Genomic DNA, 23,420 nt, shown 5'->3' with positions numbered 1-23,420 from the left:
GTACACCACTGCACTGAATTTTATGTCATTATAGTAAAAAAGTTATTAAACTTGATATGGTATTATTTTTAATTTCATTGAAACATATTTCCTGATCTTTTCATAAAAATGACCTTTGGGAACCATAGCAATCTAGACATTTCTTTATTTATCCTATTGCATTAGCTAATACTTTCAATGAGAAGTTACATTGGAAAGCGTATGAAAGCCCTTACAAGGTACTGTAATGTTACGAACTAGATGTTTTATTAGAACATTTTAAATGAACAAGCTGAAAGCTCTCTTTTATGAAATTTATGATGGATTACTGTGAACAAGGCACTGTCAGCAGATCTGCAATTTTCTTTTGCAAAGATTTCTCTATATTCTTATTCTTTTGGGGAATTTGATACCTGTTTTTTTTTTTTTCTATCTTGCAAAATTTCTTTTTATAATACATCCTTTTAACAAAGTAAAAAAAAAAAAAAGACAATTATATGTATATATTATCTAAGCAAGACATTCTTCACCACCTTAAGAAAAACCCAAGCAACCAAACGTTTTAGACGGCTTTCCCTTACCTGGATAGAATATCGCTGACAATTGCCACAGTTGGTTCAATCTTATAGATGGCTCTAATTGCTGAGAACTGTCCAACAGACAGGAAGTTATATAGAGAGTTTTCCAAAATGCCTCAGTTTAAGATTAATGAAGAGAATAAGCATAAAGGACCCAAAGGACGCTGAATGCCTTGTCTGAATGCTCTGAACATTTGAAAATCAAGCAGCTGTCTAAATTGGACCCACAAACTGCCAAGTCTCCAAAGATAACAGGCAACTTCTGATAACACTGGACTTTTAAAAGAAGGTCCTTAAATTCTTTTTAAATTACGTCTCAAAAGAAACCCGCTCCAGTGTTCAGAAAGCTGGGAAAATGGAAACAATCAGAAATAATTTCTCAATTTTGAGCATTCATAAAGTGAGAAGAAAAATGTAAAACAGAAGAGAAATTATCCATTCCATGCAGCATTTAAAGCTGGTGCAGATCAAGAGTAAAAAGAGGATTGCATTCTACAGGAAGCACTGAAGAATGGATTGGAAATAGGAATAAATAAATAATGACATAAATACATAAAAGGGATTTTTTTTCAGAAATGTTTTATTATTTTGGAATAAATATGCACTAGAGAATTTGCTTTCTAACTTATGAAGCAACAGAATAGCAGGAACACTACTGACTAAAATTAATGTATGACTCCTCTACTTTTTTTCTACCGCATTTTAGGATTTAGTGGAATCTAGCATTAAGCAAAATCTAACTCACATTCCTGATAGGATCAAGGAAATAATTGAGTTGTTACTAGAATTCTTCTCCATAGTTGTCTTGAATTTTGTGGGTGACCACAAATGAAATTTTCTCTATTGGAGTCCTAACCAGAAAATTGAATTTATTGAAAGAAGATAGAATAGGAAAAAATTTCCCCCCACTTACGACATTTCCTAGAAGCCTTGGTGGTGTCAGTCTAACTAATGGAAGAGCTAGATCTATACTGTTTTTGACAACATATTTTGACAACACTATATAATTTTTGGTCTGCATATTTGTCAGAAAAAAAAGCTAATTCATTTCACTCACAACAGCATCATGCTTTGGTTAAATCTTACTTAACAGCGAGGTGTTAGCCTATTGCCAACCTAAGATCATTGTGACAGATGAAGTGAGGAATTTAGAGATCTGAGGTATATAAACAGTTATAAATATTCTTCCTCAAAAATGCACAGGAAGTTGTAAAAACAACAATAATCATAAACCCAACATAATTTTCAGATAACACTACGCACAGATCATCCTATGTCAGATACATCGAAATGTAAGTCAATGGATAGATGTGCACCTGCTTATCTTGGAATTAAGTTTAGCCCAGAACATCACTTAGATGGGCATAACTGATGTTCAGCTTTGCCAATGACAACATGAAATGCTGAGAATCAGCCCCCCTTTTAACGGAATGGGCCAAATGCTGCCCTCAGTTAAATTCCAAGGCCTCATATAACGTAAGTATAATTGAAAGCAGTTTTGGTTCAATATTTCTTGTATTTTAGAAGCTATGGAGCAATCAAGCAATATGACCTTTGGTGGTCCACCACAGAATCAAGTTCTGCTTTGTATAGGATCCAAACTAATCAATATCCTATTACAATAACAGCCTGTTTTTTTTTTTTACAACTGAGACACACTGAGAATAGTCTAGATAAAACATTTCACCCTGCAACAGCTGAGACTCAGCAGATTCACAAAATATTAGCTTGTTAAATCTATACTTTTCAATAAAATGACATGGAAGTTTAAGATCTGTTGTACAATTAAAGTACAAACATACCCAGTCTTAACTCAATTAAGCACGCGTGATTAAGCCAAATCTCCAAATGACATCCACAAAGACTTTCTGAGAGTTTAGAATTGGTCCATATAAACAAACAAACAAATTAAAAATAACAAGCTCAGGTTAACTTCTCAGGTGTAATGGAGTATAATAATCAGAAGCATGGGAAAGGACAATATTGGTACAAGGTCTAATTTTCCTCTTGGACAATAGAAGTCTGAATTCACTGAAGGAAATCTGAACCCCTCAGGAAGCCAATGACTTTCCTTGAGCCAGAATATCATCCATTGGTTTCAAACAGGTGACTGGTAGCATCCTTGACTTGAAGAAATATGGAGTGAAATCGTGCCATTGAAGTCAATGACATTTCTCCAGCTCACTTCATTGTGGTCAAACTTTGACTTGTGAGACCAGTGCAAAACAAGGACAGCACTACAAGTGTGCCTGATGTTGACATGTTGACAAGCGTAGGGGGGAAAAAAACTAGGCCTTTTCTTATTTTCACAAAACCATCTCCAAGCAAGCAAAGTCAACAAGTCTCCGTGTGTGCACAGCTGCATTTTAATTCAGGAATAAGGAAGAAAGAGCACAAATCCTACTTAGGGTACTTTTTTTTTTTTCCATCAGAATAGTCTTGTTTTCTTAAAACAAAATAGCCAACAGCCTTGTTATTAAAATCAATAATGAACTAAACTCGGGTCATAGCTGTCCTTTGATTTTAAGACTCTGTTTTTATGGTAAATGGTGCCTTTAACTAAATCACTGAAGAACAATTTTAGTGAACTTGTAGGTCAGATTAACAAAACAATTTGACTTGTTTCCACTTGTTTCCCAGTAAGGCTTGCGTATATGAATTTTATCAGTTAAAAATATTACACTAGCTATCATGGAGACAATGGCATGAAGGATAAAAATCTTATACCCCTCACACGCATGGGTTGTTCTGCAGCAAGCAGGGTCTACAAAGTAACACTGGGAGGGTGTCTAGGTTGGGATCTGCAGTCTTGCATTCTGACTGCAGTGTGATGTTGCAAAGAGGTAAACTCGTTCTCCTGCTGTTGGCACATTATAGGGTGTTGAGGTGGGTTTTCCAGAGGGAGGTTTGGGGGCAACTCCAGGATGCAAAGTCTGGAGTTAAGCCACAAATGAGCCACATCTTTTGTGGGTAAGGAGCTCCTTCTCTTGGCAAGCATGCTTTGTGCTGCTCTTGTTACTTGTGCTCAGGGTGAGGAAAGTGGTGAAAAGTTTGCTGCTCTGTCCATAAGGTTTTCGACTCTTCCCAGAACCCCCGTGACAGGTTTTAGTAAGGGAATTTGATAGAACTAGAATGCTTTAGAAGGATACAGGTTTTCAGTGAGCCCAAGTCTCTTGAACTGGAGTTGCTCTGTAGCCGCTACAGCAGCTCATGAAATAACAATGGTAAACGTAAAGAGTTTTTATTTAAGCTTCATATTACTTCATATATAATATGCCATTCCCTGCATATTTGTTTGAATTACGAGTAGGTACTAGAGCAGTGAGAAAGAACCTCTGGAGTCTTCCAAATTCCTATTTGAATTTGGTAAATTGCAAAAGAGTCTGTATGAAACAGTTTTTTCTCCCACCCCCACTTCACCACAAACAGGCTAGGAAATCTGAAGAATATCAGTCTGTATTCTGCATCCATTTGATCACCTTTTGTTATGCTAATCAAAAACTAGTGATACTTGGATTTCCTGTTAGAAGAAGGTAAGAGTACTTTTGTAAGAGAGAGCAGAATTTTTCAAGATCTTTTAAGTTCTGTTTGAGTCAAAATCATGTTTTGAGTCAAAATCAAGGCTTGAGACCTTGTAGGCCAAGTGTGAGCATTGTATACATCCTCAAAACTGAAATAATGGGAGTTTTGTAACTGTTGTGGTATGGGCACAATGAAGCTGACCTTTCACATACTAATGTTCAAAAAAAAAAAAGTATTTTTTCGGAAATGGGAGTACAAAGAAATATTACTAATACTTTAGGACGATCTATGTATTTTAGTTACAATGAAATGAGAAAGGTCAAATTTTCTCTCCTATCTCTTTTTTTTTTGTATTCTCTAACTTCTTACCCATCTTTGTTGTACTAATGAAATTAAGATATCCTTCATGATATAACTGTGAGCTAGGGGGATCTAAATTACCTTCATCTGGCATCATTCCAGTATACTATAAATGAGGTAATTGTCCTTGACTATAAAATTTGCATTTTCAAGACTTAATTGCTATCATTACATCTTTTTGTAATTCTATTAATTTAACTGAATGGAGCATTTGGTTTTATGGTAAAAATTTGCATTAAAACATTGTACATCTAAATAGAATTTTAATATTTGCGTCAAAAGCTCAGTACAGTTGTCCCATAGGACCTAAATAATTTCACAGGAAGAGAATAGGAAGCAATCTCACTTTAGGTCAACAAACAGGTTTTCTTTTGATGAATAGAAATAGAACTTGCTGTAACAGGCACTGTGTGCTGAAAATCAATCCTGCCTGAGTTCTGCAAAAGTCTTATTAATCTGTGAATTTTGTATCATAATTGCTAAAAGAAAACGTATTTGCCCAGATATAGCATAGGTAAGATGTATGTTTGCTTTGCCTGGGAAGGATGCATACCAGAGAGCCCTGTCTTTCTAAGGAATCACGCCTTCCCCCTTTGATTACTCCTCCCCTTATTAAGCTATATGCTTTACTACCACTTGACAAAGCACTGAATGTGCAAGTCATGCTTTCTCTGCATTCTTATGTGTGCACATATTCATCTAGCCAAGGCCCACTGCACTACGACATTAATGAATTGGTCAGTATACGAGTATCTGTCGGGAAAGTATTTATCTCTTGTGCAATGGACCCTCTTCAGCCATTACATTACTGCATAACCATTTAGACTTTCTCTTTTTTTATTTTTACTGTCTTTCCTCATTCTTTTCTGGCAACATAACATATTTTGATCATGCAAAGATTATGAACAAAAAGTTGTAGCAGTGTGAGGAATCTTAACTGGCTGAATACATTCCACGTGCACTTTTTATGTGTGAAACCCAGTGGTAAGGCAAGGCAGTATTACTGGGTATACACAACTTGAAAACAAGTCAAACTATTTGTAATGGATTTACATAGTACTCAGTGCAACAGTATCTCATGTCATGTCTTTGGGTGTATTTAAGCGACTAGATCCCTGAGAAAGCAGATTACTCGAGGGTGGGGATGCGAGTCTTGGCCAGGTACTTCAGGTAATGATTGATATGTGGATGGGCAGACAGCATTCCACGTTGGTCAGAAAAGTCTCTGTTATTTTCCATGCCATGTTAATAAGTATCGTTGAGTTGTATAACATATTATTCATGGAAGAAATCAAGCTGAATTTGTTTTCTGTTAAATATGTCTGTGATTTTCTTTTGAAAACTGTTGGAGTTCTTTTTGCAACATGTGAATAATATTCTAGAAGATACAGAGTCTGTTTGTGACAGAAATATCATTAACTACTCTTAATATGCAGTGTATTTACTGGACTTCATAATCATAACATAATTAAGCTTCACAACTGGCTTGTGAAGCAGAAAAGATAAGGAATGTCTCCATTAAAGAGATTTATGGGATGATGAAATCAAAGACAGATTTCTGAAAGGCTATATGTACCACTTCTCATTGGTTTAAGTGCCTAAATACCTCTGAGAAACTGAAGCTTTTGCAAAGCTATGTAGCAAGGCATTGGTGCCATGCTAGACCAAAAACTAGGAGCACAGGGTGGAGCCTCTGTATAAGGTTGTGACTTCTGGACGAGTGCTACGGTCATTTTTGCTTCTGCTCTTGTCTCTTGAACGCCAGTCACACCTCCTCACTTTCGGCGTTGTGTGATGCTTCATGGTAGGCTGGAAATGCAATATAAAAGCGATTAATAGAAGAGCAGGTAGCCCTCATGTTTTTTTACAGCCATCCACACACACAAGATTTCTACAGGGGACTGGGCCTTTACTGTAAAACATTGAGTGTCACAGATGGAAGGAAAGGTCTGCTAAGAGCTACAGCCCAGTGCTGAATCTCATAGTCCTACAAGCATCAGACCTACTGTGCTATTAGAGCCTCCTGTGTTGTTCTAGGTATATGTACAGGGAAAGAAGGCTCACAGAGTATATGTTCTACATAAAGATTCACTTTTCCCACTTCAAGGAGGACCCTGTGTGTTGTCTTTCTTAACGGGTGGATTTCATTTGGTGTGAAAATTATGCTAAGGTTGAATTTCTAGGCAGTTTATATGATAGCGCATTAGAAGAAAAAGAAAAAAAAGACAATAAAACCCCCTCAAATCCAAACAAAAATGCATTTTCTTTTGAAAACTCCAGGTTTAACTGTTAGTGTCAATTATTTCAAACACCTCCTGACTATTCTGGCACATCTATCTCATTGAATCTTGGAAGTGGTTTTATGTGCTTTAAGCATTTGATCACATAATCAGCTTCTGCAAAAAAATACAAAGGATCCTGAGCATTGTCCTGGCAGATAGTCATTTCAAACTTGATGCAGAAACAAACATAAGGGAATAATTATTGTTGAAACACATTGCATGGTAAAACATTTGCTCTGCTAATCCAGCACTCAGATGTCATCTGAGTAGGGACTGCATTCTCAAAGTTGACATTTACATCACATTACAGCAGTGATTTTGTTATGTATCATTGGCATAATGGATAGAAGAGATTCATAGTCTTGAAAGGTGGCTTGAATCCACAGATTTCATCCATGTTCTGGTGACTCAGAGCATTTTGGAAACTCATTTTATAACGTCTCATGCTGGCTTGGGCAAAGGCAGAGTAAACAGTTGCCTAGGGCAGCATACTTGGGAGAGAGGCAGCCCAGGTCTTATTTCCTACTCACTCTCTGCTGACTATGACATAAATACAATTCTTTAACCTGCTTTTCCACTGTCCCTCCCACTCTCCTTTCTCCAGTTTAATTCTTGTGGAAATCTAAAGACATCTTTTTGCCTTCTCCCAGTTTTCTTCCTCATTCACCCTCCCTCTAAAACTCCTGCCAATTTCTCTTAGATTTCTCCTCTAGGGAGACTCCACTGCTTCCTGTTTGGGCTGTTCTAGGAGTGAGGAGATTACCTGTCCCCTCCTAGTTTTGCATCTCTTTCTGCAAATAATTGTTTACTCCTCATTTTTGTCTGCCTTTGCTGAATAGTCTCAACCAGCCTTGGGTTTGTGCTACCATGAGGTATATCAGAAATACACATTCCTGTGCAAAAGTATACCAGGTTGTTTGCCTGTTGATAGCCATTGCTTTAAAAGAGCTTTTTTCATATTGAGGAAAAAAAAGCAGACAGATGTAGAAATCTTTGTTGTATTGTTTATGATTCATAAGATGAAATAATCAAAAGTAAGTCAGTGTCAGAATGCTACTGAATCCCTGGAAAGTTGTGGCTTGCTCTGTTGGTAATGCTATTCCACAACATAAAATTAGATTGCAAAATTCATTGCCATCGGATGTTACAGAAGCCAAAAGTCATAAAAGGCTTCAAAAGGGAATTAGGCAAATTGTTCTGTCAATGACTATTAAAATGTTAAATGAAGTTATCTAGATGCAGTATCAAACTCAGGAAACCCCTAATACAGTCGTTGCTGGAACCTATTTGGATGTACCAGTTAAGGATAACCCTTTCCACTGACCAAGAGTTCCTGCTCTGTGTTAAGGCTGAGCTTTCAGTCTCTCTCAGTAATATGTGCCTAGTGGTTAAGGTGCAGTACTGTAGACTTAGTCATCTGAAATTGACGTGATTTGAAAGTGAAGTTAAAGGAAGCCTGTTCTAAGTAGCAGTTTCTCCTGCCTGTGTTGAAAACGCTTAAAGATGAGATAAATTACCTAGATTACATGCCCAGTACTTTTCTTACAACTTGTACTTTTGTCCAACGATGTTGGTGGCTTTGTCTGTGAAAATGAGAAGAGTTCAGAAAGGACTGTTTCTTTTGCCAAGCAAGAAAGCAAGAACTCAGATAGTCTATGTGGGTGTTGTTCATACATGTACTATGTGTCCTTTAATAAATCTGCATGGATTTATTTTTACCCTGCCTCAGAGATTTGGATTGCCTTAACTTCTTGGCTTGGCCAATTCCACCTCCCTCTAGCATACGTGATACATACTCATTCCCTCAACCTGTACAGAAAGAAGTGCAGAGGTGTGCCATCCATTTGGAATAACAAAACGGCAACCTTCCCTTGAGAGTAATGCAGATTTCTGAAATCAGTAGACTGGCAGTTTGAATTATTGCTTACTCAAGCAATGACAGAAGTCTCTGGAAGGCTTCTTGCACACTGATGTATGTACAACTGCCATATGTAAGAGAGCAGCAGATCCTTCACTCATTTGACTCATTATTTTTGCCTGAGGAAGTGGAGCTCACATATGTAGGCATTTCTTTATTTGTTTGTTTGTTTGTTGTGCTCACTGTCTCAGATTCCTGCTGGCAATGGTTGTTAGTGAGACAATCTTTTGAAGGGAAGCACAGAACTTTGAGTAATTTGTGAAGTGTGAGGTCAAACACAGTATTTTTGCTTACTGCTCTCAAAATATTTATTAGTGCAATGCTGTCACTAAGTGTTGGGTTTCCTTCAGGAGTCAATAAGGTGATGCCAGTGGTGTCTTGGCAGAGATCTTAGAAAGAATGGGGAGAAAGCTTGCAAGGTGGCAAATAATACATTGGTAGTTGGTCATGATCTTGCTCTGTGTTCTTTTAATGCTCTTCAGGAAGATCTCAAGGAGGCTCTCTTAAGCATGACAGAGAATAAAATTATGGCCTGGTAACACTGGAGTTACTAACAGCTTCTTAATGCCTTCTGGGTACAAGGAGTAATTGGGACTACATGTGCCAGTGAAGTTCTAGCAGAACCTTTGTCTGGGGCTCAGAGAGGTTCAACAGGGGTTCAAGGACTGAGCAGGCAGAGCTGCCGGGAACTTTAGTGGTGCAAGGAAGCATTACCTAATTATGACATCCAGAACCTAACTACGGTTGCTCTTTCTGGGAAGGATGCATTATTTCTTTAGTTCAGCCTGAAACTTCAGTGGGATTGGTATCTCAGATACTTCTTTCTTAGGCTGTCCTCTGTTCAATCAAGTGAAAATTGGACTCCATAACTATTCTTCCTTTAAGAAATAAATATCTGTAGACACACATCTCTAAAATAAACCTCCAAACATTTGGAGGCTTATCTTTTACTAATTGTATATGTATCTTTTCTCCGTTAATTTCTAATCTCTTAAAAACTTCACTTATAGAAAAGTGATAGGGTTTTAGCTGATAACTCTGCAGATAATTAATTGAACTTTGATTGATTGTCAGCAAAGAGTCTCTAGATGTAAAAATGAAACTGTTGGTGTGAATTATCTGTACTAACGATTGCAAACAGGCTACAAAAGTCCAGGTTGCTGAGTGATGTTTACATTTCAAAGAACGTGGTCAAATATGAAGAACCCAGGGGTCCATATGCCTTCTTACTCCACTGGAGTCTGTTAACTGTGCTGTAGCTAAGATTTACATCAATGATACTGCTGAGATGTTTTCTGACAATAGGCAGGCTTGTATCCTTCTCACTCTCATCTGTCTCAGCCGTGTTAGCAGCTTCAAAGGCAGTAAAGAGTGAGCAAGCTCGACCTTCTTCTCAGCCACAATTGAACCTGGGGAAAGTTTTTTTACTCTGTTTGTGTGTGGACAACACAGACACCAGGTGAGCCTATGTAGATGCTGTGGGTAAAGCTGGATTAGTTTGGGGTTATGCAAGCATTGATACATAGGCAACACCACAATGGGCTATGCACCAGAGCATATTGAACGAGAAAGTAGATTTTTTGAAAAGATATTTGTAGATACAGTCTTTCAGTCTTTGATACTGATCTGTAGAGTAGTGTTCCTCATGAATCAATTTATGATTTGCAAAAATGGTTATGCTCAAACAGCATGAATGCATCCTTTTCTTTTTTTTAGTCACTTGATCTGAAACTGTGTCTCTACAAAAAAAAATTATATTAAATGCAATTTTCTTAACCTTCTTGTCTTACACTATTTTGGTTTAGCAGCAAAGGCAGAAAGTGCACACTCTTTTTAAAGTCTTTAATGCTGTTACTTCTTTTAAAAAATGCATTTTGCTTCTGTAAAGGTCTCTGTAAGTTCATTTTAAGTTGTGGCAAAACACCAGTTACTTGTCTATCCATTTGTGGCTTAGTCCATATCCTGAAGTTTTCCACCTATGTATGTTTTTTTTCCCCATCTCTCACAGTGCTCTGTTTATTTTTCTTACAGCTTAAAGTTTTCTTCTTTCCTAACCATCAGTTTGTCAGTTATGATCAAGTGTCAAAATGAAAGCAAACATAAGCATCAATTATCAAAAATTACATAGTCTGTTTACATATTCTTTAGCAGAAAGGATTTTTCTCTCAATGCATACCGGATGTGGATTGTAACTAGACAAGCGAGTTGCCTACATACTCATTTTCATATTTGAAATCTAACAGCTACGTTGGGTAATCCATAAAGTTCCAAAAAGTTCTGCGAGGCATAAAGTTCTTGCAAAATGTGAGCAATACTTTTAAATCTTTTAATAGTGGAGGTTATTCAAATATATTTAAAGTACCATCTCTTCTGCAGGAAGAATTTTTTAGTCTCTTCTCCATCGAAAGCCTGTAATAACATCAAAGGTTGCATGATCTTCCTACTTTAAATTAATTTCCATTTTTTTGTTCTCCCTCCCACACTTTATTTCTTGCTGAACAAAATGATAGGTAAAACTAAGATTAAAAATAAAAATGAGGCAGAAGCATCAAACTCAAGGTTGTTTTAATTTTACAACCATATAACAAAGTCTATTATATGGAAAAAAAATCAAATCTTTGCAGATATTTTAGAATTTCCTTTAAACTTAACATGTAAAGGAAGCTATTGTTTGCAATCCTTCATTTCTTTCAGTTTATAACCAGAGTTTTCTTTTCAATATGGTTGTAATGAATTATAGACAAGCATATTCTATCCATTAGAAGAAGAAACGGTAAATGGTGTAGATTGGCAGTTCTCAAGATTCATGGGCTTTTTTTTAAAGTCAGTATAAAGATTTTCATTCTACTTCCACTTGTTTGTAGAGCATATACTGCAGATGCCCTGATCACGCAAACTCTCTTCCTCTACATGTCCACTGGAAAGCATTATTAACTCACTCTAAAAATGCAAAGTTTCCCCTGCATTGAAACATATCAGCCTATCTGATACCCAATGGGTCTGCCCAGTACAGATCAGTCTGACCAGATGGAATAAAATCACACTAGCTCAGCTACATATGCCAATGGGTTCTTTCTTTCCACCTTGGCCTCTGTGCCAATAGTAACTGCTCATTGTGTAAGCTGAAGTAGATCCCTGAGTTCACAAGCCTTTAGCAGGTTCTTTGTGGCTGTTTGAGCACAAAAACACAGCTTCATGGATCCAATGGCAGGAATGGGGACTTAGAATATAAACTGGTTTGGGCAATGAAGCCATTATTCTTTAGTCTGTTAATGGTGATTCAAATCATAAGCTAACATTTTCCACATAGATGATAGTGAAAACAACTGCTGCCTTGAGGAAAGTCAAAACATTCCACTCTTAAAATGTCTTTATAAATCCATATAAATATATTTTTCATTTTGTGTTCCTGGGAATATTTAAGCCTAAGCAGGGTTAGGGGTAGAGTTGCTGAAATATTGCAGTGAGAACTGTCATCAAGCCCTTCCTAGTGTTTGGGTCATTTTCACACCTGCAGTCTCAAGATTCTGAAGCTTACAAATTCAACTCAACTTTAGTCTGAATTCAGCCTGAGATACTCCTTCAGTGATCTGCACCTCTGGCAGGCAGTTCTGTTCAGACTGGCAGCAAGGGTGCTAATTTTTGCCAGTCATGGCAGATTGTTTAAATGTTTTTTATCCTTAATATGAAGATGGTCTACTTGAATTCCTGTCTTTTCCTGTTTGAAGCCCTTGAACCTCTCCGCACTGGTAAAATCATGCACCCACTCTACTTTTTCTGAAAATCTTCCAGGTTTTCTGCACATGTGATTGCACTGCAGCTCTGTACAGATACCTAATTTCTTTCTCTCTGAAAGCCACTGAGATGTCCCATTGCACTCTTCCCTGCCACTGAGATGTCTAGAGCATTTCTTGATATCATTAGGAGGCCGCACATGGAGAACGGCTCCATCTTTTATTTCTCTGTTGGTGTGAAAGGATTGCAGAAATGCCTAGGTGTAGACAAGGGTGAGAACAATGGCAATCCCTGGCTGGCCAGCAGCCCCTCAGGGTACTGTTACCATCCAGTGTAATGCAGAGCAGCCTGTAATAACTCATGTCTGTTTTGAGTATGGAGGCAGAAGAAAGGGAACATACGACTTTCTTCTATGACTTACTGGCCTGTAAAAGTATTTTAAAAAATCTTTGGGGAAAAATTGAGGCCTCGGATGCACACATGTGGATCTCATTGATTTCATAGGAGGCCATGTGAGCATGTACATTAACAGACAGAATATGGCTTTTGATCTTTAAAAGCAATTAATAAAAAGTATGGAATTACACTACTGTGTAATAGGAATTTTTTTACTACTTTATTAAAAGTACTCCCCAAACTCATATACAAAACAACATAGATTCCCAGGCCATGGTCTTACAATGGCATATCTTCACAGGTGCTGATGCTGTTTGTAAATGTATCTGGCTGTTACACTTTGAACTTCAGTAAAACGTTTGTACTTAATAAAAAAAACCCCAAACTAAGCACTTTCCTCTCTTCATATCTGTCCATGCTTGGGAATGGCATTATAACTGGCAGAGAAATGAGAAATAACTGTCATGACTATCTGCAGTGGCTCTTCCATGACCGTTTATTTCCTGCTGCCACTCAAGACACAACCGTGATGGCTAAGTCCTTGTTCCATAAGAAGGCAAGCACAGAGCATTTCGACACGTGCTTACAGATATGAGCCTGTAGGTTGCCAAGTACCTCTCATAGCTAATGCCTGAAAGAGTGCTATGGATTAAAAACCTCTGCCGGGATAGACTATGCAAGGGCATGCAAGACTGATAGCTTGAAGGTGGCTCCCCAGGGTCTATACCTTGAAACTGCTTGCAGTCGCATCTACCAGTGAGTGGGTGGTAATAAAACGTAATGAACCTCAGCTGAAGGCGTCTTTGATTTCATTTTACCTACCTGAAATTCTCAGTGTGTTGGACTGACAGATATATTCACCATGAAATCTGAAGCAGCTTCTGCCTGGAAAGGTTCCCATAAATAATGCCGAGGAAAACAAGTCCAGGAGTCAGCAAGAGGCATCAAGCAAAGTCCACCTGCGACAGGCTCTCAGTAGGAACAGCAAGTGCTTCTCGAAGTGTTTCTTCACCAGTAAAATGACATAATGTGTTTCTTTCAGAGGAAGATAATGCAGGGTCTTTTCAATTCTTTATTAAGCCGTTGAATTGAAAATAAAAGGGAGCTAAACTATAGGAGTCACTTTGTCAAGGTAATAGTCTTGAGGGAAAAGGATTGTTGTATCATCTCAGAACAAGAATTTACATGTTTCAGTTTGAAATGAGCTGTGTTTTTTATCCCTGATCCCCAGTCTGTCAGTTAGAGAAGAGGCCTTCCTCCAGAAAGGTTTCCATAAGTCTCTCCAGCCATAGGGCTCTTTTTCTTCCTGCTTTCGTTCTTGAGCATCTCAATTTTTGCTGAACTGTTTAGTATATATTCACCTTCAGGCAGAAACTGAGGCTAGAAAATTTCCATCTGATGCTCTAGGTGAGATTTTAGGAAGCTGTAAACACTGGAAAGCAGGTTAATAACAGAAATAAGTATGCAACCCTAGTCATAAATGGCACTTGCAATTTAGTAACAATAAATATGTATATGTTTAACTGAGACTTGAATTTCACAGGGCTTGTTTTCCCTTCTGAAATTCAGACAGAAATGCAATAGACAGAAATACAGCCAAGTAGCATACACAGATCTGTTACGTGGAGGCTGTATTCTGTGCTCAGTCCTTTGGGAGAGTGGTGTCTTCCTCCAAGGTTTGAAGCATTGAGTAGACTTGTCACCATGATGTTTTCCTGGGAGCATCAGCTGTCAGCTTCAGACCCACAGAGGCACGGCAGCACCAGTGTGTGGGGGACATAGGAATAGGGTAATGCCCCACCAGGAAGGGAGAAGCCTCGTCTAGCCTGTTCCAGGCCAGAAAAAGCTCCTGTGAGTGTGGGCGATGGGGACACATGCCACTCTGGCCCCTTAGCCTTCTTCTCCGTGATGGCAAAGAGGGTGGAAGAACTTCCACCCCACCTTGCCTCTGGTCTTCCTCACTGCAGTAATGAGAAGGTGCATCCTCCATCTCACCCCAGCCCTGCCCTTGTATATCTGTTGTGTTGAACCTCTAAATACAATGGACTAAATATTTTTTGCTATTAAGCTTCATAGATTGCTGAAGTTGCAATATTCTATGAAAAGTCATCTAGCTCAATGAGTTTTGATTGTTGGTAGTTTTATTGTTTAATTGATTATATCAGATGCTATTTATTCCATCTAGATCCGCTCCTGTAAAACATTTAATATTACTTTTGATTAAACTAGTTTGGTTTGGGAAATCATTTTTTGCTCCCCACTTCATCCCTCCAAACAACACTGCCTATGAATATTTTGCTGAAAAAAATTAAAGCCACCGAGAGCTTTTAAAAAATAAGGCAACAAGTAATCAAAACTCTTGTCTATTAGAAATTAGACTATTAGAAAATAGTTATTTGCAGCAAAGTGTTACAAAGATAGAAGTGAGGAACAAAATATGATCACTGATAGAAAAGTATCGACATACCTGGAGACAATATAGTATGTAATACTCATCTGCTATCCTTTTTGTAGTGGGAAGATATGTCTCTAGTTCTTTAGAGACAAGAGCAGCCAAAACAAAAAGACTATATAAATAATGCTGTGTTATAAAGAAACTTTTTGGTGCATAATACAGTAAAATACCTGTTATCTCAATTCCATATTCTTCAATTATCATAATATCACCAAGATACAAACTTGCAGAGTTCATTAACACTCTGGATATTAATCTCTTTGTATTATTTATATAATCTGCAGCATGATCTGGCACATAAACACAGCAGGTTTAGTTTATTTTACCCATTCAGTGCAAAACATCTCTTGCACAAAACCAATGCATTCAAGTTAAACCTCAGGGTACAAATCTGTATTTATGTAAACTGGACTTCATATGTTCAAGGTTAGAGGCATATCCTAACAGATGCATCAGAAAGAAGGACAGTCAGTACAGATGAAAAAAAAAGAACTTATCTGCATTGCAGAATATGTAGAAGTAGAGATATGATCTACCTTAATTCTTTTCCACCTCCAGGAAGATTCTAGATAGCATTTTGGATTGTTTTTATTCTTTTATTTATATTAGCCGAATGGAGTACAGATAGGCAACTGAAGTAAATTGTGGTAAATTGACTGAAGTAGATACAGGTAGATAATCAGTGAATTTTGTATCCAGGGATTTTGTTCCTGGCATTACAAGTAAGAAAGTATGATGAAGGTAGCTTTTCTGAGCATCAAAGCAGATAAAGTTTATTTTTCTGTGGGATACTTTAGTGGGATGTAGAGCTTCTTTTTAAAGATTAGACCGGCCTAATTAAATATGGGAGTATATTAGACACTCAGATCTATGGCTTCTTCTTGCTTTTATGTTTAGCATTCAGTTAGTGCTGAATACTTGTTTAATTTTTGTTTAGTGTGTTCACACAGCTAAAGTTTATCTAAGCCTATTTTCTCTGAAAATATGTGTATGTTGAGGTCCAGAATGCCTCACACTCTTTTAGTTGTTGTTAGCTTTTTGCTGACCGTCAGCGGCAGGAAGGATCATAGATATTGTCCCCCTTTAGAATCAATGAATCAGGCACGTTCTTTTTTAAAGTGAGAAAAGAAGTGCCATCCAACCCCGATTTTCATTGTGATGCCCAAAGATGACATAAAATCTGGGTGCCAGGGAGGAATATCCATTGCGGGGGAAGAAACCAGCCCTATGCTCCTCTGTGATTGGGGCTGACTGTGTTGTTGCTGGGTGGAACAGCTTAACGCTGTTGCTGCTCCTGCTGCTCCTGCTCTGGTACGGTGATGTTTCAGTTCCAGATTGTGCTGACTCACATTCAAGAAAACATGATACACAGACAAAATGCACTCTAACTCTTATCCTTTCCCCCAGTAACCTCGGTAAGTGTTTGGTTTCTTTTTCCTGTCTATGGCTATCATGGTGCTAATATAGCTTTACTATTAGAATTAATAGGAGGGGGAAAGCCAATCTTGTAAACAAACTGGTAGCACACAGATTAATCTTGGAGAGGGCATTTAAATGCAACCTGCTCTTTGTGGTACATCTACCTCCCTCTAAAGCTTATCAATCCTGACAACTCGCCCGTCTCTACAAACTGCACTTAGAGCTGTGTTCTTAAATGGGAGAAGTGCTTACAATGCCCATTTACAACTGTATTCTGTTTAATTAGTCAGCACAGCCAGTGCTGCAGGGATAGATCACTTGCCTTTAAAGATTTGAGAATGTTAATAGTACAGTATATCATTTTAATTATTATTGGATTAATGTTGTGTCTCAAAGAACATCCAATGCAAATCACAAGAAATGGCCTGAAGTGACCCAAGGGTTGTGCTTTATTAGAAAAGTAATAGGTCCATTGCTTAAATATAAAGAGAGGTTCTTTCTTCAAATGTCACTCTGCACTGGGCTTCTGTGTGTATGTGTATGTTCGAATGAAATCCTCTTACTTCCACTTTGTTCACAGAAACTTTCTTTAGCTCAAGCAATAAATGGCTGAGACAGTAGGCACAGTGTCAAGAACTAAAGAAGAGATCCAAAATAACAGTGATGATGAAGACCCATTTCTGAATCGTGATGTTGTTGCAGCATCCCCTGGTTGCTCTGCCGGCTGCTATCTAGCCAGCCTTAATGAAGACAAGGGAAGCTCAGCAGCACCAGCAAGACTGTCCATCCTCTCCAGTAGGGCTATAGCCCAGGCAAAAGCCCTTGCTGGCCCAGAGATGGTTAGTGACGGCCAGGCACAGAAAACAGCCTCTGGGTTGGCTAAGCATCATCCAATAACTGAACATGCATTGTTAGTTGGATCATGGTGCCCCACAGCAGCTGGTAACCTCCAGACTGCAGACACTGCCTCTCCATGCTCTAAAAGGCCCTGTTGCAATGGCAACCTGAGTTTGGAGGTGCCAATGGTGCCTGGTGGAGCTGATGAACCCCTACAGTCTGTCACTGCCCTGCCCAGGACTGATGCCATGGGCTGTCACACGCAGGAAGCAGGGAGTGGTGCCAAGGATGATATGGGTCCTTGTAGTCTGGACTGGGTGATTTGGACGAAGACCACAAAAGTATTGGAGAGCTTAGAAAATAAGAAAAAGGAGGAAAAGGAGAAGTACCGTCTCCAGCTAGCTATGTACCGACGGCTTCTTCTATTGCGCTCAATCAGGAGCTTGCATAAGCAGCTGGAGCAGCAACAGGCCAGATTGCAGGAATGCTATGGCACAGTAATAAATACCAAGAAGGAAGTGTTGAAACACATTCGCTCAATCTCACCCTCACCTTCGTTGTAATCATGTTGCTGCTTGCAGAAACAAGCTTTATAATGCCACCGGAGCCTTTAGTAAGCTTGCATGCCATAGGGGTGTTGTCCTCATACCCGAGAGCATGTGCACACGTGCGCCGAGAACAGAGAGGAAATGGCAGCAGCAGCAGAGCAAGAAGATATGGGAAGACGAAATGTTGGCTCCTGAATTTCTCTGGAGGAAACCAGCAGTAGATTTTACCTGTGCAGGATGCTAGAGACTCATAATGCGCGTTCAAAGCCTCAAGTTGAAAAGAGATATTTGGCATAAGGTTTTGTAAAACAAGAAAAAGAAAACAAAAAAAACCTGGGAATCTAGTCTGATGTGACCCGTAAAGGTGGTCAGATGCAAGAGCTTCTGCCTGCTGAATTGTACCATGGCTCATCGCCTTTCTACTTTCAGCACTAACAAAACTTGAGCAGAATTGGGATCCATTTCTCCCCAAGAACACCTGAATGTAGAAAACCAAGATATTTGAGACACTTAAGCTCAGGCTTGATTATATCTACCTAGCTGCCTCTTTTTCATAAAACCGCAAAGGCCATTTTGCATTTCTGACCTCTACTTGCCTATAAAATTTATTCAGATTGACCAGAAATTGTCATGGGAAGGTAGGATAGTCAAACATGCACAGGGAGACAGTGCAACTGCTTAAGCCTTATTTCCTCTGGAAAGCAAGCTAAACACAAAGGCCTCATAATCTGATGTTTCATTGGAAACCCAGACTGGCAGTACCAGGGGAATGTTTGAGGTCTGCACAATTATTAATCTGCTGCTAACTCCCAATGGCACTAGTGTCTGCAAAGCAAGCATAATTTGTGCCTTACTGCTGTCATTTAATGGAAGTTGGTGACAATTAGCACTTTTTCTCCAGGTGTATTAGGCACATGGAAAACCCTAGAGCAACTGTTTCTCCAGTTGCAAGGTTAGGATGCCTGCAGGGAATTTGATGTCAGTATGCAACAAACACATAGGGAAAATGAAAGCCAAAAAAAATGCAACTTTTTGTATGCATTTAAAAGGCAATGTGAGTCCCTGTTATTGAGCAGCACATTGAGTAGTTGAAAGTACTGTTTAGGATATAAAGCAAAATATTATTCAAGAAGAAAAGATGCTGAAAATCTTCCTTTTCTGGGATTTAAGATGATACAGAAAAATCTCATTTTTGTCAGATATCTGGTTCTGATTGTACTACCTTTCATTTTCCCTTGTTGATTTTTTGTTATAAATGTTAAATACATGAACAATCAAACAGGCTTTTTGTGTGCTTTTTTCTGCATGAAAAGGCAAGACTTTTATATCTTTCTGAGAATAATGTGCTATGTATACGCAACATTTTATTCTTGGTTCTTTTTCTGTTTGTGCATAGAGACAGAGGATGTGTGTACTTGTGTATGTGTGCACACATATCCCTGCATACAGGTAGTCATGAAAGGCTGGTGCATCTTTCTCTGTAGCAGAAGCAGGAACAATATCTCAAAGCAATCTGTTATCTGCGAGGAGTTTGGTTGATTAGATTCACATGCACACATCTGTGAGCAAGGTATTGAAGTAATTCAACAACTGGAGTGCAGCACAACATTGTCATTTTTCTGTCTTTGTAGTTCTGTGCACCCAAAATTATGGAAGACCTCTGGGTATGCACAACCTTAGATAGGTTCATCCATCTCCTTAGGCCCCGGTGTAGCCTCTCATGCAGCACAAGTCTGAAACTTTGAATGTAGAATTACCATAGAAACATCCTTGGCATCAAGGAGGTAATTGAAGAAGCATCCTCTACTGCCTCATTTGGGGAATTTGGGTTGCCAGAGGCTTTTAGAGGGCTGAGGAAGAGAGCTGGGGATTCTGTGTGACTGGGAAACATTACTCCTGAGCTCTGATCTCATCCAACTCTCTGCTTAGCCTTGGAAAAGCTGTCCTCTGTCAGTAATGCAGGTTTTGCAAAGAACACTTAAATATTAAACTCACCTCAAAGGCAACCTATTCTGTCTTAATATGCCTCCCAAGAAGGAATACTGATCATGGCCAATAAGGCAAGGACTTGAGTTTTTGGTCCTTCCTTAGCTAGAAAAGCCTTTTTGTCACTGGGTAAAAGAGTAAGCATTCCGTTAAAACAAATGCAAGCAAATCACTATTGTGTTGTCTCTCTTGGGGAAAGAAATGTTGGAGAATGGGTGTATCTCTGAAAAACAACACTGAGTTTTAAAATCAAATGTTGAATTGTTCCCATGAGGAAAATAGTCAAAATATATACTTTTGTCAATTTTGGCCAACTTTTTTTTGTTTGAAAAATAATCATCTTCTAAATTAGATTGAGCTTGACTAATACTATCATGTTGTTGTAGTTTAATCCTAGCCAGCAACTAAGAACCACACAGCTGCTCACTCAGTAATCCCAGGCAGGAAGGGGGAGAGATTCAGGAGAGTAAAAGTGAAAAACTTGTGGGTTGAGATAAAAACAGTCTCATAGGTAAATAAAAAGCCATGCACGCAAGCAAAGCAAAATAAGGAATTCGTTCACTACTTCCAATTGCCAGACAGGTGTTCCACTATCTCTAGGAAGGCAGAGCTCCATCATACTTAATAGTTTCCTGGGAAGATAATTGCCGTAAGTCAAAATGCTCCCCCTTCCTTCTTTCCACCTGAGCTTTCATTGCTGAACCATCTGTCATCGCATGTGGAATATCCCTTTGGTCAGTTGGGGTAAAATGTCCCAGATGTGTCCCCTCCCAGGTTTTTGTGCACCCTGAGCCTATTCGCTGGTAGGATGGTATGAGAATCAGAAAAGGCCTTGACTCTGTGTAAGAACTGCTCAGTAATAATGAAAACATCCTTGTGGTATTAATGCTGTTTCCAGCACAAATCTAAAACATAGCCCCATACTAGCTACCATGAAGAAAATTACCACTATTCTAGCCAAAACCAGTACATCATTGAATTTTCCAGTGACATAAAACATTTGCACAAAAATATTTTAAAAAAATGATAAGACGAAGTAGCTATTTTTTCTCCGTAGCTGCTGGAGTGTTGACTTGCATTTTTTGGAAGAAATGGAACGCCCTCTGTTACCATACAGATCTACCTATAGTGTCAAAAGCACATTTAAATGTGACTAGGCATTAATGTTTTAATAACATTAAAAAATACTTCTCACATAATACACAGTGCAACAATATGAGTTGTCAACCTGTCCAACTGTAAGTGCTTTGTGACAGAACTGTGACAATCTTTGTTTTGTACAACACCTCAGCTAAAATTTCTTGATCCTAATTGAGATCAGTTGATGTTTCTGTAGTATGAGTATTAAATACCAAAAGATTTGTGCATGAGCAATTCTGTCTCATAGCTGGCAAGAAAATGAAGCCAAGACTTGTATTGTGTGCCCACACTCTTTCCTTATAGCACTTTTATGGATACATGCAAAATAAATAGTGACTGAAGAAATAACATTGGCCTTTGCAATTTTTTCCTGTTTAGTTGGTGGTTCTACTGTGGCTACTGATAACAGGAGTTGGGAAAAAAAATTAAAAGCTACATTAGTTTATTTGGAAAATGTAGCTTAACAGCAATGTTTTTCCCTTGTATGTTTTAACAGCTGAAGGTCAGTGGGAAAGTGTCACAATAGCATGGGTAACCCATGGAGGTGTTTTTAGGCATAGCAGACAGAGCAACAATCTCAGGCTTATAAAAGTGTATTCTCTCAAATTGTTTGGTCTCCCTGTGTCATTAAGAGGTTTGGTAGTTTGGATGAGGTTCAACTAAATTTCTTTAATTCTGTATTTTTATCTGAACCCAAACCATGTAGATTTAGTGCTAATGAGAGGTACAAGCTGGAACGACTGAGATTTCATATATGTACCTAAGAATTCACAGGCCTTGAGTAATGATGACAAAATAAGTAATTTCGGCAGATCTTTCCTCCCTGTTATCTTACTGTCTGACAGAGTGTGTCAAGCTAATGATCTCCATGAGAAAACTTCTCTTTGACCTGACAGCTTATGTTACCTACTTTCACTGCAAAGGCTGAAGTTAAATGATGCTGCTGGAGCCTTAAGGTCCTGCTGCTCACCTAATTGCCTAACCAGCCTTAAATGGCAGAAACCAATCAGGCATTTACCATGGAAGAGTAGGACATTCAAAGGATGCCAGCTCCCTCAAAGTCATTGCTATTACTAAAAAGGTGATATCTTGCACCTACCCAAACCCAGAAATCTTTGAGAACAGAATAGAGTTATGAACAATTAAGTGAAAAAAATGTATTACTGAGATACTCTTTAATGCAATGGCTTTTCTTCTGCATTTCTAGCACTTCAGTTAGCTAGACTGCTGCCTTGGAGACTGGTCAGAGCTGTGTTTTTATTATTTCTCTTATTGATGGCTATGAGTCAGCCAAGATAAACAGCTCATCTTAGCATGTTCACTCGTTACCTCTTGTGATGGAGCCATATGTCACGTGTGATTCATTCACTTCTTCCTTTCTGAGATCTTCTTGTGTGTCTATGACACTTCTTAATTTGGACGGTGATGATTTCACCAATTTATAGTAAATTTATGATATTGTTGCAAACTCAATAGCCATATACTACTTAATGCAGATCATTCTTCATTGTTCTAAGAAAATTATGGACTCTGGGCATGGCATAAACATACGGAAGATAGATTTAAAGATGAGGTTGTTTAGATCTCTGGCTCACGAGTAGAAGTCCGTGTTACAATTTATTTTTACAAATGTTATGAATCTACAATATAGAAGCATTGGAAAGCACTTTTTGCTCATGACTGTTGAAAGCAGCACAGAAATGCAAGAGTAGGTTTGGAATATGCTTGAATGGGACCCTACTCCAATTGTATTGGGCAGAGAATAAACATTTCTCAGTCTTAAAGCTCAAAGAGTCATGTGGGTGTGATAGCCAGAAGACTGGATGGTGGATGGAGAGTGGGAGTGAATGGAACTAAAAGGAAAGATGTTTCAGGGTTTGACTTTTAATACAGTGTGGAGGATGTCACACTGGACTTCTTTTTTTTCCTCAGTTAAAGATGATCTTTTTCTTTTTCTCATTCCTGAAACAACACTTTTGGATCCTTAGGCTAGATGCATGCTAAGGGGTGTTTGTGTAGCTGTGGTACATACCCATCTCTAAAGCCGAGTGACAGTAGCTATTCCTACCAAAATCTGCACATAGCTTTTACTCCCCTAGACTTGGCTTTTAAATAAACTAAAACATGCTGAAGTCTACTGTCCTGCTGATTTTCAATGACAGTTGAATCCAGACCAGAACTATGAGGTGGTGCACCTTGTTCAAGTCCCTTCTCAAGTTTGATGCATTTCTATATCCCTGTGTGTTCAAACATTTACAAATATCT

General features: G+C 38.5%; 1 protein-coding gene and 1 long non-coding RNA gene across 3 annotated transcripts in view; one reads left to right on the top strand and one right to left on the bottom strand.

Moving 5' to 3' along the window:
• Positions 1 to 1,250: 1,250 nt before the first annotated feature.
• The window catches only part of LOC128851309 (uncharacterized), a 62,008-nt gene continuing 39,838 nt past the window's right edge, over positions 1,251 to 23,420 (bottom strand). Inside the window, exons 4-5 of one of the 2 annotated variants that reach the window (XR_008448641.1) lie at positions 13,593 to 14,202; positions 1,251 to 6,248 (exon numbers count right to left, since the gene is read on the bottom strand). This is a non-coding gene — a long non-coding RNA (uncharacterized LOC128851309). Of the gene's footprint in view, positions 6,249 to 11,397; positions 14,203 to 23,420 lie in introns of those variants that run through there. The other variant, XR_008448640.1, reaches the window with a different exon arrangement.
• On the top strand, positions 14,242 to 21,297 carry LOC128851308 (UPF0500 protein C1orf216 homolog). The gene is made up of 2 exons (XM_054059267.1): positions 14,242 to 16,640; positions 17,225 to 21,297. The coding sequence occupies exon 2, from the start codon at positions 17,250 to 17,252 to the stop codon at positions 18,042 to 18,044; it is 795 nt and encodes a 264-aa protein (XP_053915242.1). The 5' UTR covers positions 14,242 to 16,640; positions 17,225 to 17,249; the 3' UTR covers positions 18,045 to 21,297.

The sequence above is a fragment of the Cuculus canorus genome, chromosome 2 (genome assembly GCF_017976375.1).
Source record: "Cuculus canorus isolate bCucCan1 chromosome 2, bCucCan1.pri, whole genome shotgun sequence".
NCBI classification, from domain to species: domain Eukaryota; kingdom Metazoa; phylum Chordata; class Aves; order Cuculiformes; family Cuculidae; genus Cuculus; species Cuculus canorus.
Note: the sequence above shows the minus strand (reverse complement) of the source record. Positions and strands in the feature narration are given on the sequence as shown.